Source organism: Haliotis rufescens, unplaced genomic scaffold, assembly GCF_023055435.1.
Source record: "Haliotis rufescens isolate VD_foot unplaced genomic scaffold, xgHalRufe1.0.p SCAF_1, whole genome shotgun sequence".
Taxonomy (NCBI): Eukaryota; Metazoa; Mollusca; class Gastropoda; order Lepetellida; family Haliotidae; genus Haliotis; species Haliotis rufescens.
This window is the reverse complement of record NW_025963779.1, coordinates 18,189,071-18,206,715: the sequence shown is the minus strand read 5'-3', so window position 1 is coordinate 18,206,715 and position 17,645 is coordinate 18,189,071. Positions and strand designations below refer to the sequence as shown.

At 40.0% G+C, this 17,645-nt stretch overlaps 1 protein-coding gene across 1 annotated transcript; it reads right to left on the bottom strand.

The window, feature by feature from the left end:
* Positions 1 to 6,601: 6,601 nt before the first annotated feature.
* LOC124150110 (peptidyl-prolyl cis-trans isomerase B-like) lies at positions 6,602 to 16,755 on the bottom strand. Its single transcript, XM_046522036.2, has 5 exons — positions 16,531 to 16,755; positions 16,034 to 16,150; positions 13,890 to 13,992; positions 12,505 to 12,689; positions 6,602 to 7,645 (listed from the first exon to the last, which is right to left on the bottom strand). The coding sequence occupies exons 1-5, from the start codon at positions 16,618 to 16,620 to the stop codon at positions 7,511 to 7,513; spliced, it is 630 nt and encodes a 209-aa protein (XP_046377992.1). The 5' UTR covers positions 16,621 to 16,755; the 3' UTR covers positions 6,602 to 7,510.
* Positions 16,756 to 17,645: the final 890 nt, after the last annotated feature.

Below are 17,645 nucleotides of genomic sequence, written 5' to 3'. Positions count from 1 at the left end.
TTGATGTTTATCAGAGGGTAAATTTCAAATGATTAGCTTTAGAGAGTATTTTTATAGGTTGGTTCTATGTGAGTGTAAATTAATCATCTGTCTTGTAAATGAAAATGGTCATATGTATGTATAAATATTTCAAAGCATCAATTTTTTACATGTTACTTTATTCAGTGTTTTTAGTTAAAGCATTCTGAAGTTCATAATATTTGAATGCTGATGCCAGTGACAGTATAATACTATAACATGAGCTGTCTGACGATCAGTTTTTCAATAAAACAACCACCCTTTTTCTACCTTCAAGTTCATGATATTTCACCAACTGCCATAAAGGTCATGGCTGTGTTTATTACCATCAGTTACAATGTTTGTGAATCATTATTCTGAATCCTCATCTTTGCATCACTGACATATTTCACATTGAAGAGATTTGGTATATTCATGTTAATGAGTTTAGGGGTGGAATGATAGGTCTGTGTACAATATGTCTTATTTGTGATGTCATACAAGCTAGAAATTTAAAATTAAAACACATATTTTACAGATAATCATTAGTTTGTTGTGAATGATATTTCTGAGTGACAAATTCCATTTAACTAAACAGTTTGTTGTTTTAAGGAAAAAAACACAGTTTTTCGCGGACCAGTTGATATGGAAGATAATTTTATGGACTTAGAAATGTAAATATATGTTACCAAATTTGTCATACAGAATTGTTTGCGATATGAGTTCAGTTTTCCTGTTTTACATCCCACATGTTGCAAAAGTGTTGTTTTTTAAAAAGATGTTGGATTTCCTTTTTTTTTCATGTATTATTTCTATTTTGATTAAAATGTTATTTAAAGAGGATTATAGAATATTTACCCTGGCAACAATGGAGGTTTTCCTCCTACCTCCTGACATTAGCACCCAAGAACTCTGGACAACAACAAATGGACAATGTCTGACCAAACACCTCAACAACAACTTTTTAAAATCGTTTTTCAATTACAGAAGAAATCATTTTGAGATCAGAGGATCTTTAAACCTAGAAACAACTAAGTGTGCCCTTATGTGCTTCATGAAATCTTTATATATACTACTCAAAAGAAGTTCAGGAACACCTTTTTTTTATATGACTATAGTTAATCTGTTATGGCCCATAACAGATACCTATAGTCATATGATAAAATTGGGTGTTCTTTAACTTCTTTTGAGTAGTATGTCTTGCTGTTTGTAGGAAGTTAGTGAGCAGGTTGTGTTAGTACCAGCACAATAATGGTAGTATGTTTAATAATTGCGTGTCATCGTACAACGGTACATGAACAGATCATTTCACCCCTAATACATATTAGTCTGTGATAGTGTTTATTTGTAAATAATGATTTTTCTCAATTCTGACTGTTTGCTTAACGTCTGCATTTGCCAAGGCTGAATCAAGGTTCAACCTTTGACCTCTTTAGTCTGTTTTGCATATATGCATCGTGGTCAGTTGTGATATGTGATACTCTGGTTGATGTCCTTGCTATACACAATACTACAACATGTACATCGCGTGGGACGTATAGACTATATTTACATAGTTATCATTAAGAAGTCAAAATATGATGACATTTTTTCTTATTTTTAATACTTTGCCCGTGTAGTTTGGGAAGCTAAGGTCAGCCTTGGGTCCTTCATATTTTTTTCTGTTGTATAATATGACAACTTTGATCTTAGTTTTTAAGTGTCATGTGTTTTTATTCAGTTGCTGAAACGAACAGTACCGGTAATCTTTTGTCACCACTTACTTAATCACCCAAAGACACTAATTGTGTGGAATTTGGTAGTTTGACATCCCCCTTAGACAACTGTGTGGAATATGCTCTTTCGACATTAAAAATGTCACAAACTATGTGAACCTCATATATTAATATGACTTAAGGGATGTATATATGCATACATATATATGATTGTTCACTATGAGAAAACAACATACAGGTATATGCATTAGTAGACATATCAACTGGATAACCACTAGAATTATTCCAGTGTTTTACAATGAAAGTTTCTGACATGTCAGCTTAGTTATGTTATTTTCAACAAGCACAGATGTCTTCACTTAAGGTGAGGTGAGGTAAGGCGAGGCGAGGCGAGGTGAGGCGAAAATGTGTTTCACGTCGCGTCCAAGATTATTGCACTTATATAGCTACATGCATGCACATGTGTGGGTGTGTGTGTGTGGCTGCTTGTACTAGTCCGGACTAATGCTGATTATATAGTGCTAGCCCACTGAGATACCATGCCGCAGTTTAACATGAATACCCCACTCACACAGTATACTGACTCCGAGCCGACCAGTCCTTGTTTGAGCCCCTCAATACCGAGCGTCATGCAGGGTAACAAGTACCATCTTTTAACATCTTTTGGTATGACACGGCCGGGGGTCAAACTCCAGACCTTCCGCCCTCTGGGCGGACGCTCTACCACTAGACCACCGAGGCAGTCTGACATTCTATTAAACACACTGGATAGAAATATTAATACAGACACTGATAGCTGGAGAGGCAGTGTCATGATTAGGAATTGTTTAGTAAGCCTCCTTTCTAAAGGCAACATTATGTAGTGAATCATATTTTGTTGTGCTTGAGAAATAGACAAGTCTACGGACTGTCAAGGTCAAGGAGACCAAAGAACGTCTAATGTGCCAAGCAAAATATTCTTGTCCCAAGTTTAACACATGTGGAGTGATATTGACAGGGTCTGAGAGTGAATTGTGCCTACGGGGCAACAATAACATACCAAGTAGAACAGGGCCACTACCCCGGCGGGGGTACGTGTGGACCAGTCGTCTTAGGCGCCGCGATTCGCTGTGCAGAGTTGCGTCCCTTGGGCATGCCAGAAACCTATGATTGTGGGTTCGAATCCCGGTTCGCCCCGATTATGTTTCTAGGTCTGTCAGCACCATACCCGTGCTCGTGGGTTTCACCGAAGTGGTAAACGTCTGAGACCTGCATCACTTCGGGCTTTCCTCCCACATTAAGCTGACACGCCGCGATATAACTGGAATACTGTTAAAAGCGGCGTTTAACCCAACTCACTCACTCACTAACCCCGGCACTATGCAATAACAAGACCATCTTGATAGGAATCTTGACAATCACTCAATATGACATGCATCCCCTAAACAAGGTTATGCATCCCCTAAACAAAGTTATATTCAAGGGGGCAGACTACAGACATAGACTATGTGTTAGAAATTTGACTACCTATGAACTTATTACATTAGATCAGCTTTTTTTTCCTTTTTTTTGAGGGGGGCAGAGAGTGCAGATCAGTTTAATTCTTGTTTGTCTTATTGGAAATACGCCAAGTGGAAGAAGGCAAAATAAAACAAAATATAGGTTGGTTTAATACCTTGTTGAAATAAAAGATTTATGAGAAAGCATATCTTAAATTGCACACAGAATTTTTAGAAATTATTATGTACCATCCTTCTGCCCCAAGAAATAGTTCAAAAGTCCTTTTAACAAATTTGATTGTCATAATACTTGTTGCCAATAAAGGAAAGGATGTTTTTGATCACCAAATACTGTTTATATTAAAAGGCTTTGTTCAAGAGTTACATTGTCAGCTTTGTTATGCACCTATTTGCTGTTAAGATTTTCCCACACATATAGCTGACTAACAAAACCATTCATCAGTAAATACAACCACGAATGACACACTTCAACATGTTCTGTTAATAACTCATATTTTATCACTGTTCACTGTTAACATATGAAAATATGGATCCTTGTCCGTTACTGTTCAGATTTTAATATTACTAAATCATATATTTGATATTTGTAAATATATATTATTGAATCTATTTTTTTGTTCAGAGTTAATATTTTACTTCTTCTTTGAATAATAAATAATAATTATCTTAATTTTCAGACTGTAAATAGGTTTTCATTAAATATTCATGGTCTTCAATGTGAAAATGTCTTAAAACATGACACACACATTAAGCATGAAAGCTAGGGTATTTCCGACGGATATGCCATGTAAGATATATACATATACAATGTATATATATTTTCTTGGAAGCAACTGAGCAATATTGACACTGTACAGTTAGTGGACATTATGAAAATATTCAACAGTGGGTAGGTTATATTTCATCACTGGTTCATCTCTGTCCTCGTCTACCGCAACAGAGTGATGAACTGTAACAATCTACATGGATACATGTAGAGCTAGGGCTGCTATTTCTTAACAAGCAAATATTGTGCTGTCATTTTGTTGAAAAAAATCTTTGTTATTATGTTCCATTGTTGTGTACATATGGCATTTGTAATTATAAAGTATGTATGTTGTATTATAATTCAGATTTGAAAATATGGTTATTAACTAAAGTGTTGTTCATAGATATGTGTTTTTGTTTTGCTTTGTTTTACCCAATCTGGACTGAAAAAAATGAAATCAAGTGTGCCTGGTTCCCATGTTTTTTCAGGTGAACGATTGACTTGTCTTTGCATGTGTTTGTGATGGGTGCCATCGGTGGGGCAGGATATGCTCACCATTTTTTCACAAACACATGCACATGATATAGTCAGAATTGTAAAATCGACTGCTTTGTGCAGAGATTTCTATTGGATATGGAAAGGGTTCTGTCGCTTTATTTGCTGTTTCAGCCCTGTAGGGAAAACCAAGACGGGCTTTACACGTTGTGCTCATGACCATGACAAGCAGAATCGAACCTGGGTCTTTTGTGTGCTAACACGGTGGGTGAACACATTACCCATCATGCTACCTCACCTCCCCATTTCCTACGTTTACCATTTTCATGTATGTTTTTCACAAAACAAATTGCAAGAAATGGATTAATGTGGCAGGTAAACCCAAACAGTGATGAAGGTAGTCCACAATTACAACTATGGTGAAATCCATAAGGGCAAGTGTAGTGATCGGGGCGAAATCTGAGTGAGTGAGTGAGTTGGGTTGAACACCGCTTTTAACATTATTCCAGTAACATCACGGCTTACATCAGCTTAATGTGGGAGGAAAGCCCCGAGTGATGAAGGTTTCGGACGTTTACCACTTCGGTGAAACCCACAAGCACGGGTATATGGTGCTGACAAACCTAGAAACATAATAGGGGCGAAGCGGGATTCGAATCCACAATCATAGGTTTCTGGCCCGCCAAGGGACCTAACTCTGAACAGCAAATCGCGGCGCCTTAGATGACTTGGCCACCCGTGACCCCTGGCGAAATCTGACATCATGATAGGATACCCCACAATTAAAAGGTGTGTGAAGATGCAAAACATGCATCAGTCCATAACACGCCACTTTCTGTGCCTTGATGCTGAGTGCCAACACTAGATTTCTCCAATTGGTAATTTCATCACTAAATATTGGCATGTTAGCCTCATGTGGTGGTAGGTGGTCCTGTGCACAGCGAACAGGTCGCAAATCAGGTGAAGTTGAGCAACGTTGGTCACAGAGAGTTGTTCGATGGATGACCATGTTTAGTAGGATGAGACGGTAATGTGGCTGTTAACCTTCTAGCTCCTCACTGGCAGCTTGCGTTGTATACTCCCCAGGGAGCTGAGAACAAAAATCGAGTGCACACTGATCCATTGACCAGGGTATTAATAATGTACCGCCATGAGCATTCACTTGAATGAATTGGGTATATTATAAATGCGCTTCTTATCCAAGTGGGAGGAAAGCCAAATGTGATGCTGGTTGTAGAAATTTAACAATACAAGGAAAACTACAAGCATGGACAAAGTGCTGTCAGACCAAGGATCAAAAGCACTGGGATACAAATGCATGGCCAGCAGATCCTCAGACACTAAGGGAGACAACTTGGCACAGTGAGTTCTGGCATCTTATACTGATGTGCTACCAGTATCCCTTCATCCAATCCTCTGGGTGAGTGAGAGTGAAAGACTCCAGCCACATCACAGAAGTCTGTAAATAACAGTCTGGACCAGGCAAACCAATCACTGAAAGCACAAACAACAAACCCCAACACTGGGGATGATGACACACAATCAGTGAGTGGGTGGGAGAGTGAGTTGAGTTTAACGCCACTTTTAACAGTATTCCAGTCATATTACAGTGTGTCAGCTTAATGTGTGAGGAAAGCCCAAAGTGATGCAGGTCTCGGGTGTTTACCACTTCAATGAAACCCATTGGAACGGATATGGTGCTGACAAACCTAGAAACATAATTGAGCCGAACCAGGATTCTAACCGACAATCATAGGTTTCTGGCCCAAGGGACGCAACTCTGCACATTGAATAGTGGTGCCTAAGACGACTGGGCCACCCGTGCCCCCTTACAACCAGCATTAACTTTGTGGACTTATTCTGAACATATCACAAGGTTTCTCCTTGTTATTGTAATAATGCTGTACTGCATAATTACATAAATTCATAACATATATATCTGTTGCTGCTGTCAGCTACATGATGGCTTCTTGTAAATAATTAAGTCTGGACCAGATAATTCTGTGATTGTGTACTAGAGGTGCTCATATCAACAATGTCACACAATGAACCAAGTCACCGAGTCCGTTCCACTGAGTCAAACGACCAGCACAGGTTGGTGTGGACCAATTCTTAAACAGTATCCCAATCATAACACACACAATAGAATCTTTACAAAACTTTTATTCCATAGATTAGAAATTATCTCCCAGTTGAGCGCATGATATATCCAGATACAGTTTACATTGGTCCAAAGTAAAATTGGTTGACACTTAAATAAATAAATAAAATTCCCCTTGTACAGCATGCCTGAGACAAATCCAAACACTGAACACATAAAAATGAATAACAAATTCTAACATAACACAGATACTCAACATGCTCAACTAGTTTTCAAATTTTAATACACTTAACGGTTTTAGAACTGAATACTTTCAAAACTGATGTTACCATAAATGCAGTAATGTAGTGATAGAATAGATTGCATATACCATTGTATACCTCAACAATGACATCACACCTTAGTAAGCTGGCAGTAAATTCATTCGTAACCATGGCTGTACACCTGTACTTAACAATTTATAGTTAGCTGAAAGTATGTTTCAAGTACAGGACCTGTAACAAGGAATATTATTGAAAATAAGGACAACTGAAGTTCTCTCAGGTTCACAAATATACGCACACCTTTCTCACAAGGATCCAAGGTATGAGGCTTTAAAACAATCACTTCATTAGGCACATAAGTGTATATAGCTGACCAAGTATGAATTCAAAACCACTGATGGTTTGATTGGCATTATTAGAAGTTGGTAAGTAACAGTAATGGCAGTTATTTTATGGATGACAACTTTATTTGATAATGATGCAACATTTCGGTATAGATACTTATACCCTTCTCAAGCAAGGTCCATCTTGCTTGACAATGGTATAAGGATCTATACCGAAACATCCCTAGAATATCTCATCTTCACAGATGAGGCTGTTACAAACACCACAATGGGTTAACCCAAATAGTAGTACTGCCTCACACCTTAGACATGTTAGAGCTCTAACCAGATTAATACATAAACAGCCCTTTACTCATCTGAAGGTTTTTTATCCACAGCGTATGGTTTTTCAACTGGAATACTGCCACTGTCGGCAATTTTAATTTCCTTGGCTGGCTTATCTCCGGGATTGGTGTTAGTTCTTTCAATTGTACGTACGACATCCTGCAACAGAAGACATAGGAATTGGTACAAGTCTACATAGTGATTTCTTTTGCATGCCATCATAGACATGGTTGACAGTGCTTTGGTGAAAGAGAACTATCCATGTTTTGCCATGTTGACAGCTGCAGACATTTCTCGGAAATACAGACTTTCAACACAGAAACATCCCATTTTAACAATGCAAGTATTTTTTGCAACATCCTTGATAATCGTTTAAAATGGACAAAATTTGTTTGCTGATACTCAGACACTTTACTCTGACATGAATCACAACTCGTACAAAGTTCAAACTAGTATGTGCACTTGAAACTAGTTGAAAGGTTGGATAATCCTGCAACAATTATCTTTTCACAGGTTTCCAGGGTTGGGCCCAGACTGAACAGTCTTCTTGCTATCAAAAGAGCATTCCATTAACTTTAACACAATACAACACAATACAACACAATACAACACATACACCTGCAACTAGCTACATCTCACAATGGACTGTAATGCAATGCACTGTTGTACAATGTATGGAACTAGCCAGAGTGGACAGGGTTGGCAATACACTGTTGTACAATGTATGGAACTAGCCAGAGTGGACAGGGTTGGCAATACACTGTTGTACAATGTATGGAACTAGCCAGAGTGGACAGGGTTGGCAATACACTGTTGTACAATGTATGGAACTAGCCAGAGTGGACAGAGTGGACAGGGTTGGCAATACACTGTTGTACAATGTATGGAACTAGCCATAGTGGACAGGTTTGGCAATACACTGTTGTACAATGTATGGAACTAGCCAGAGTGGACAGGGTTGGCAATACACTGTTGTACAATGTATGGAACTAGCCAGAGTGGACAGGGTTGGCAATACACTGTTGTACAATGTATGGAACTAGCCAGAGTGGACAGAGTGGACAGGGTTGGCAATACACTGTTGTACAATGTATGGAACTAGCCAGAGTGGACAGGGTTGGCAATACACTGTTGTACAATGTATGGAACTAGCCAGAGTGGACAGAGTGGACAGGGTTGGCAATACACTGTTGTACAATGTATGGAACTAGCCATAGTGGACAGGTTTGGCAATACACTGTTGTACAATGTATGGAACTAGCCATAGTGGACAGGTTTGGCAATACACTGTTGTACAATGTATGGAACTAGCCAGAGTGGACAGGGTTGGCAATACACTGTTGTACAATGTATGGAACTAGCCAGAGTGGACAGGGTTGGCAATACACTGTTGTACAATGTATGGAACTAGCCAGAGTGGACAGAGTGGACAGGGTTGGCAATACACTGTTGTACAATGTATGGAACTAGCCATAGTGGACAGGTTTGGCAATACACTGTTGTACAATGTATGGAACTAGCCATAGTGGACAGGTTTGGCAATACACTGTTGTACAATGTATGGAACTAGCCAGAGTGGACAGGGTTGGCAATACACTGTTGTACAATGTATGGAACTAGCCAGAGTGGACAGGGTTGGCAATACACTGTTGTACAATGTATGGAACTAGCCAGAGTGGACAGAGTGGACAGGGTTGGCAATACACTGTTGTACAATGTATGGAACTAGCCAGAGTGGACAGGGTTGGCAATACACTGTTGTACAATGTATGGAACTAGCCAGAGTGGACAGAGTGGACAGGGTTGGCAATACACTGTTGTACAATGTATGGAACTAGCCATAGTGGACAGGTTTGGCAATACACTGTTGTACAATGTATGGAACTAGCCAGAGTGGACAGGGTTGGCAATACACTGTTGTACAATGTATGGAACTAGCCAGAGTGGACAGGGTTGGCAATACACTGTTGTACAATGTATGGAACTAGCCAGAGTGGACAGGGTTGGCAATACACTGTTGTACAATGTATGGAACTAGCCAGAGTGGACAGGGTTGGCAATACACTGTTGTACAATGTATGGAACTAGCCAGAGTGGACAGGGTTGGCAATACTGTTGTACAATGTATGGAACTAGCCAGGGTGGACAGGTTTGGCAATACACTGTTGTACAATGCATGGAACTAGCCAGAGTGGACAGGTTTGGCAATACACTGGTGTACAATGCATGGAACTAGCCAGAGTGGACAGGTTTGGCAATACACTGTTTAATGTATGGAACTAGCCAGAGTGGACAGGTTTGGCAATACACTGGTGTACAATGTATGGAACTAGCCAGAGTGGACAGGTTTGGCAATACACTGGTGTACAATGTATGGAACTAGCCAGGATGGACATGTTTCGCAATACACTGTTTAATGTATGGAACTAGCCAGAGTGGACAGGTTTGGCAATACATTGTTTAATGTATGGAACTAGCCAGGGTGGACAGGTTTGGCAATACACTGTTGTACAATGTATGGAACTAGCCAGAGTGGACAGGTTTGGCAATACACTGATGTACAATGCATGGAACTAGCCAGAGTGGACAGGGTTGGCAATACACTGTTGTACAATGTATGGAACTAGCCATAGTGGACAGGTTTGGCAATACACTGTTGTACAATGTATGGAACTAGCCAGAGTGGACAGGGTTGGCAATACACTGTTGTACAATGTATGGAACTAGCCAGAGTGGACAGGGTTGGCAATACACTGTTGTACAATGTATGGAACTAGCCAGAGTGGACAGGGTTGGCAATACACTGTTGTACAATGTATGGAACTAGCCAGAGTGGACAGGGTTGGCAATACACTGTTGTACAATGTATGGAACTAGCCAGAGTGGACAGGGTTGGCAATACACTGTTGTACAATGTATGGAACTAGCCAGGGTGGACAGGTTTGGCAATACACTGTTGTACAATGCATGGAACTAGCCAGAGTGGACAGGTTTGGCAATACACTGGTGTACAATGTATGGAACTAGCCAGAGTGAACAGGTTTGGCAATACACTGTTGTACAATGTATGGAACTAGCCAGGGTGGACAGGTTTGGCAATACACTGGTGTACAATGTATGGAACTAGCCAGAGTGGACAGGTTTGGCAATACACTGTTGTACAATGTATGGAACTAGCCAGAGTGGACAGGTTTGGCAATACACTGGTGTACAATGTATGGAACGAGCCAGGGTGGACAGGTTTGGCAATGCACTGTTGTACAATGTATGGAACTAGCCAGAGTGGACAGGTTTGGCAATACACTGTTGTACAATGTATGGAACTAGCCAGAGTGGACAGGTTTGGCAATACACTGGTGTACAATGCATGGAACGAGCCAGAGTGGACAGGTTTGGCAATACACTGGTGTACAATGCATGGAACGAGCCAGAGTGGACAGGTTTGGCAATACACTGTTGTACAATGCATGGAACGAGCCAGAGTGGACAGGTTTGGCAATACACTGGTGTACAATGTATGGAACTAGCCAGGACGGACAGGTTTGGCAATACACTGTTTAATGTATGGAACTAGCCAGGGTGGACAGGTTTGGCAATACACTGGTGTACAATGTATGGAACTAGCCAGGGTGGACAGGTTTGGCAATACACTGTTTAATGTATGGAACTAGCCAGAGTGGACAGGTTTGGCAATACACTGTTTAATGTATGGAACTAGCCAGGGTGGATAGGTTTGGCAATACACTGTTGTACAATGCATGGAACGAGCCAGAGTGGACAGGTTTGGCAATACACTGTTGTACAATGTATGGAACTAGCCAGGGTGGACAGGTTTGGCAATACACTGTTGTACAATGTATGGAACTAGCCAGGGTGGACAGGTTTGGCAATACACTGTTGTACAATGTATGGAACTAGCCAGGATGGACAGGTTTGGCAATACACTGTTGTACAATGTATGGAACTAGCCAGAGTGGACAGGTTTGGCAATACACTGGTGTACAATGTATGGAACTAGCCAGAGTGGACAGGTTTGGCAATACACTGTTGTACAATGTATGGAACTAGCCAGAGTGGACAGGTTTGGCAATACACTGTTTAATGTATGGACAAAGGGTGGACAAATTTCTTAGTCTTGTATTCCAATAAAAATATACGCAAACGTAGTTAACATGTCTAAAGAACACCCGATATCTGTCATGTTAAAAAAAGTTCATTTGATAAAAGTGGGTGTTCTATTACGCTGTATTACAATTTTTGCTGATACATAAATAATTGTGGCTAATTATTCCAAACAAAAACACACCAAAGGTGAACTTAAAACATTGAGCTTTTCACTCTGCTTCAGGGCAAGAGGTATATATATTTGCTCACACAAAAGAGTTTGCGTTTTATTTGGTCATGGCAGAATGGAGTTAAACATACTGTTTTCAATGTAGAGCTTGGTTACTCATCGATTTAACCGCACTAAATTTTATCATTTGAAACTTCAGGCTGTGTGTTTGGATCCAAATTAAATTAAGCATGGTTAAATCTACAAGTAACCTGGCTCTACATTGAAAACACATTACTTACTTACTTTGGAGATTTAATGTGCGCTTTCCGACTGATGTGTATTTCGCACACGGGCCCGGCCAGGCCATTTATGTGTTTCTGAAAGGGGCGAAAGTGGTGTGTGCAACCCAAGAGGGGGCTTTAGGGGTTGCTTATATAGAATTTGGGAATTTTGAGATTTGGAATAGATGCCGATGGGGTTGGGGAGGAGAACTAAGGGAGCTGGGTATGGTGGATGTTTGTTTGTTTATATGATTTTGATTTGGTAGATTATTTTGTTTTTAGATGCGTTTTATTAGTTCAGTTTTGATTATGAATACGCCTAAGGCCTTGAAGTTTTCTAGTTTATTTTGTGGGTTTAGTATACCTTCTAGAGTGAGAGACTTGTTTAGATTGAGGTTGGTTTGTAATGCGGTTCGATGTGTTAGGTAGTGTGTGCAGTAAGTAAGTAAGTATGTACTCACCATTCCTTCCTCAACTTTCCCAAAAACAACATGTCTTCCATCAAGCCAATCTGTCTTTTTCACAGTGATGAAAAACTGGGAACCATTGGTGTCCTTGCCAGCATTAGCCATGGACAGCCATCCGGCTCCATAGTGCTTCAGCTTGAAGTTCTCATCAGGGAAGCGATCCCCATAGATGCTCTTGCCTGGAAGAAGGGACATTATCAGGGCTCAATTTAAGGAACTTGATTTAAATTGAAAAATCAAGTTGCATATCTATCACTTTAAGTTGTGCATACTTTATATAGCTTAATCAACCCTGATTATCGTTTCAATTCAGGGGTATATCGGGGCATTCTCAGAAGTGGATAGACATCCCAAGTCTATCACAAATGTCTTAAGCAATTCAACAGTAACCGATTTAGAATAACAACTTTTTATTGTTATTAAACATTCTAGTTTTGCAAGGGTGACTTCTCAAACAAGAAGAAAGGTCTTAGACATTTTTATAATACATAATGAAATATTCACAATAATTACTGTTGTAAGTAGTTGAGGTTTTCTGCTATTTTAAACAGTATTTCAGCCATACCAAACAAAGCATGATTTTGTTTGTTTGTTTGTTGTTTAACGCCGCACTTAGTAATATTCCAGTTATATGACGACGGTCTGTCGTGTGAGTGAGTTGGGTTTAAAGCCGCTTTTAACAGTATTCCAGTTATATCACGGCGTGTCAGCTTAATGTGGGAGGAAGGCCCGAAGTGATGCAGGTCTCTGACGTTTACCACTTCGGTGAAACCCACGAGCACGGGTATGGTGCTGACAAACCTAGAAACATAATCGGGGCGAACCGGGATTCGAACCCACAAACATAGGTTTCTGGCATACCCAAGGGACACAACTCTGCACAGCGAATCGCGACGCCTTAGATGACTGGGCCACCCAAAGCAACGCAACTTTGGTGACCTTTTTTACGCCGCTTTCAGCAATATTCAAGCAATATCATGGCGGGGGGCACCAGAAATGGGCTTCACACATTGTAACCATGTCGGGAATCGAACCCGGGTCTTCGGCGTGACGAGCGAACGCTTTAACCACTAGGCTACACAAACGCCCCCTGGACCTATTGACCTCTGATAATTTAGGTGATAAACGTTTGTTTGTTTCCTTATTTCTTGTTTAACGCAGCACTTAGCAATATTCCAGCTATATGACGGTGGTCTGTAAATAATCGAATCTGGACCAGACAATCCAGTGACTGACATCATGAGCATCGTTCTACGCAATTGGGATACAATGACAATGACTTGATCCCATTAGTAGCCTCTTACGACAAGCATTGTCGGATCAGTCAACACAAGGAGACAGATTCTTGGACTGAATCCCCACAGGGTCAACAAGTGTACCTCCTGTTCCATCACCACGAGTGAAGTCCCCTCCTTGGATCATGAAGTCCTTGATAACTCGGTGGAACTTGCTGCCTTTGTAGGTCAGAGTCGTTCCTCCATCCTGAAATTAAGAGTTACAATACAGCATTGAAAAACGCACACAGTAGCTGCAAGAAATATATCTGGTTTCACTGCAACCAAAATTGAGGCCGAATAGCTGAAAATCAAATTCTATGTTTAGCAATCATTATCAACAAGTTGACAAGTGGCTACTTTGGGGTGACTATACATCACAGATTATTCATCACATGCCTTGAAAGGTTCACATGACATAGGCAGACACCACGGACAATATAATTAGTTTGTTTGTTGTTTAATGCCGTACTCAGCAATATTACAACTCTGTAAATAATCAAGTCTGGGCCAGACAATCCAGTGATTGACATCATGAGCATTGATCCACACAATTGGGATCAAGTACATGCATCAACCAAGTCAGCGAGCCTGACCACCCGATCATGTTAGTCGCCTCTTATGACAAGCAGAGTCGCTTTTTACAGCAAGTGTGGGCCATGGACAATAATATAAATATATTTGACTGACATTGTGTTCGGAATACAGGCCATATTGGCAATAGCAATGTCCATTTCTCCCATGCTGGGGTCATATTTAAACATGTGTAAACAAACTAGAATTTCACAAAGCCATTTCATGTCCATCTTCCTGAGGCAAGGGACTTAACAGTCTCTGAAAGTCCAGTTACCACCCTTGACAAAATAGGTTGGAATTTCTGGACTCCTTATATTGACCAATCAGATTCCACCTCTCATATCACTTGCATTTGCTTCAAACAAAATGACAAGGCCCAGCCAAGACGATCTGACGGATGATGAAGATATATTGTAATAAGAAGGTTCTTATCTCGGAAAGGACATCAAATCACTTGAGCATGAAAAGATTGGGAAAATATCTGTTGACACGCAGTTGATGGTACACATCTTTTACAAATCCTGCAGTCAACAGAAATTTGCACGTTGAAATCCATGTTGTTTACGAACCGGATGTTCATTTCATCACACGATTTTGATTGGACTATGCACAGACTCGTTGGTCCAGCCAAAATATAACTCCATAATTGTAGCTTAATTCGGTAAGGTTGGAAACTGAACTTTTAGAGTTATTTTAACTCACTTGCCTCAGGAAGATATTTCATGTCAGCTTGCACATAACTCAGTCATAACTGAGCCAGGAACAGACAAACCAATGACAAGTATACATCAAGTCATCAGGGCAATACGACACGTTATCAGCTAAGTCGTAGAGCCTTATCATTCATTCCCCATTTTGCTCAACTCTCAGCCTTATTGCAAGTGTAACGATTTTTAGCAGTTGCTTTGTCTTCGCAAGTGATCGGAAACCGAACGATCTCCGACTAGCATCGGGTGTCATCGGCCAAGAGTCGTAGACACTGATTGGCTAGGCTGAAAAGCAAAGAAAGCCAGTCCCTGATTGGTTATGCAAGCTGTCGTTTCTGCATAAAAATCACGCTTCATGACTTGGAAGGCGGCCATTGAGAAGACAGGTTAGCGTGGCTGGAAGGTTACTGGAGAGGGGACATTATGTCGCCCTTAGGGTTTGTTGGTGGCTTAAGGTAATATATTTAGACATGGCTCACTTGTAGACAAGTTATTGAAATGTTGTAGGATGTAAATTGTCGCATTATTATTTTGTAACACTCGCTGTCATCTCGAGTAGCTGTCGGGGAAATACTTGACCTATCATTCTATTTAACACGTGCTAGGTAAGATAGATCTTTTTCAACCCGCCATTCCTATATTATTGAGTCAGAGCAGTGTTTGTTATATCATAGCTTGTTTTTGTATGAGAATGTTTTTTTTTATTTCAATAAACTATATGTAAATCTGCTCCGATGTTGTACTTTAGTTCCCTGAGTCAAGCTGCTTTTCGCAATGGATTCGGACAGCCCGTAATTAGGGTTTAATTCAAGAACCTATTTCTTTTAACGTACGAGCGTTGAGGTCGTTCAGGACTCGCGCATTGTTACACAAGCATGATATTCAAAGGGACCTATTTCTGGCATCCAAACAGTAGCACAGCTACAAAAGCCTGATCAACTGTTGACAAAATGTGTCAGTTCTTACCTCAAACCCTTCTGCCAGGGATTTAAAATTCTTCACTGTTTTTGGAACCGTTTTTCCAAAAAGACCAATAACAATTCGTCCTGCTTTCTCACCACCAATGGTGATGTCAAAGAAGACCTGAAGAGAATAATAAATGGCATGTGTATATGTTTAGAAAAACAGGAAACCTATGTAACAAACGTACACGGAATTACATTTATATTCATTTGAGAAAGAAAATTATAAATAAAAAAACACCCCAAAAAACGAAAAACACTGAAAAGAGAAATCCCATTTTGAAAATAGTCCAAGGGAGACGACTCAGTCTGAGCACTATTTACACAATATATCGATCATACGTTGCACGTTTACAGACTTCTACTGTGATATATTCATTTGAACGTATATCCATTTCCATAGCACATAAAAAGGTGATCAGGCAAAACAAGCAAAGTTAACGTGTTTCTAACACAGGCGTAAATAGGTCAATTAGAAAATTCCTTCCTCCATCAACAAACCTTATCAGTCACTTTCGGTCCTTTCGGCGTATCGTCTGCAAATACATAAAATGGCAAAGCCACGACTAATATAATCGTAGTCACCAACATTATGAGGTACTTTCTCTGGATTGCCAGTCTTTTCAACGCCCTGAGACGGCGAATAAACGACTCTAGTGCTATGGTTGTGGTTGCCGGTCGAGTCGCCACGCGACTTCCTCACATTCAGCGAGCAGCGACAAGGTGGAATGATCTGATTGGCTGAAAGTAAAGAGACGTGGCACAGACGAAAAAACACGGGATATTATACAGATACCGCACGCCATGACATGAAACGGGTGTCGTATGTGTTCACTAACAACAAGGACAATACAACCATATTTCATATCTTGGTGTGGCACGAACTGACTGGAAATCAGCTGGTCGTAAACTATATATAGAGAGAAGGTGTGTTGGAGTCTTGCCAAACAATGATCGGTAGAATTTATTCTCCCCTACCCTATTCAGATGATAGTCGGATCTCTATGACACACATATCAATTTGAAGAAAAGACAAATTGACAACTTGTTCCACCAACTATTAACTAATGTTCAAGAAGTGGTGTATATTTACTGAACAAAGGGGTTAGGAAACATGACTTTGGGGGGCTATTTTTATGAAAGTTTTCACAACAAAATAATATTTAAAATATTTTCATGTTCCCTAACTTTTTTGCTCAGTATATATGCTCAGCGATCTGGTATTTCCAGTCTACATGGCAGATTTCGTTTCACAAAGCGACCTTAGCTTTACTCTGTCAAAGCAAAGACTGATATATATATGCTGTGATATGTTGTAATTAGTGCTTATGTGAAACCGTCTATGGTAAAGCTGAAACATTGTCCCTGTGTAACCGTGACAGGTTGTGCGTACACAATAAACGACATATGCTGTTAAAAAATATAGAAACTGAGACAGACAAAGTAGGGATCAATTAATTAAAACAACTGCTTGAATTGCAACTAGTTCCTCCTTATAAACTAGCTTAATCGATTCCGTTAAAAAACATATAGTGACTAACATATACTTTTTTGGGGTTACAGCTAAGACAATGTAAGATGGGTGAAGTATTAAAACAGAAAGTAGCAATAATGAT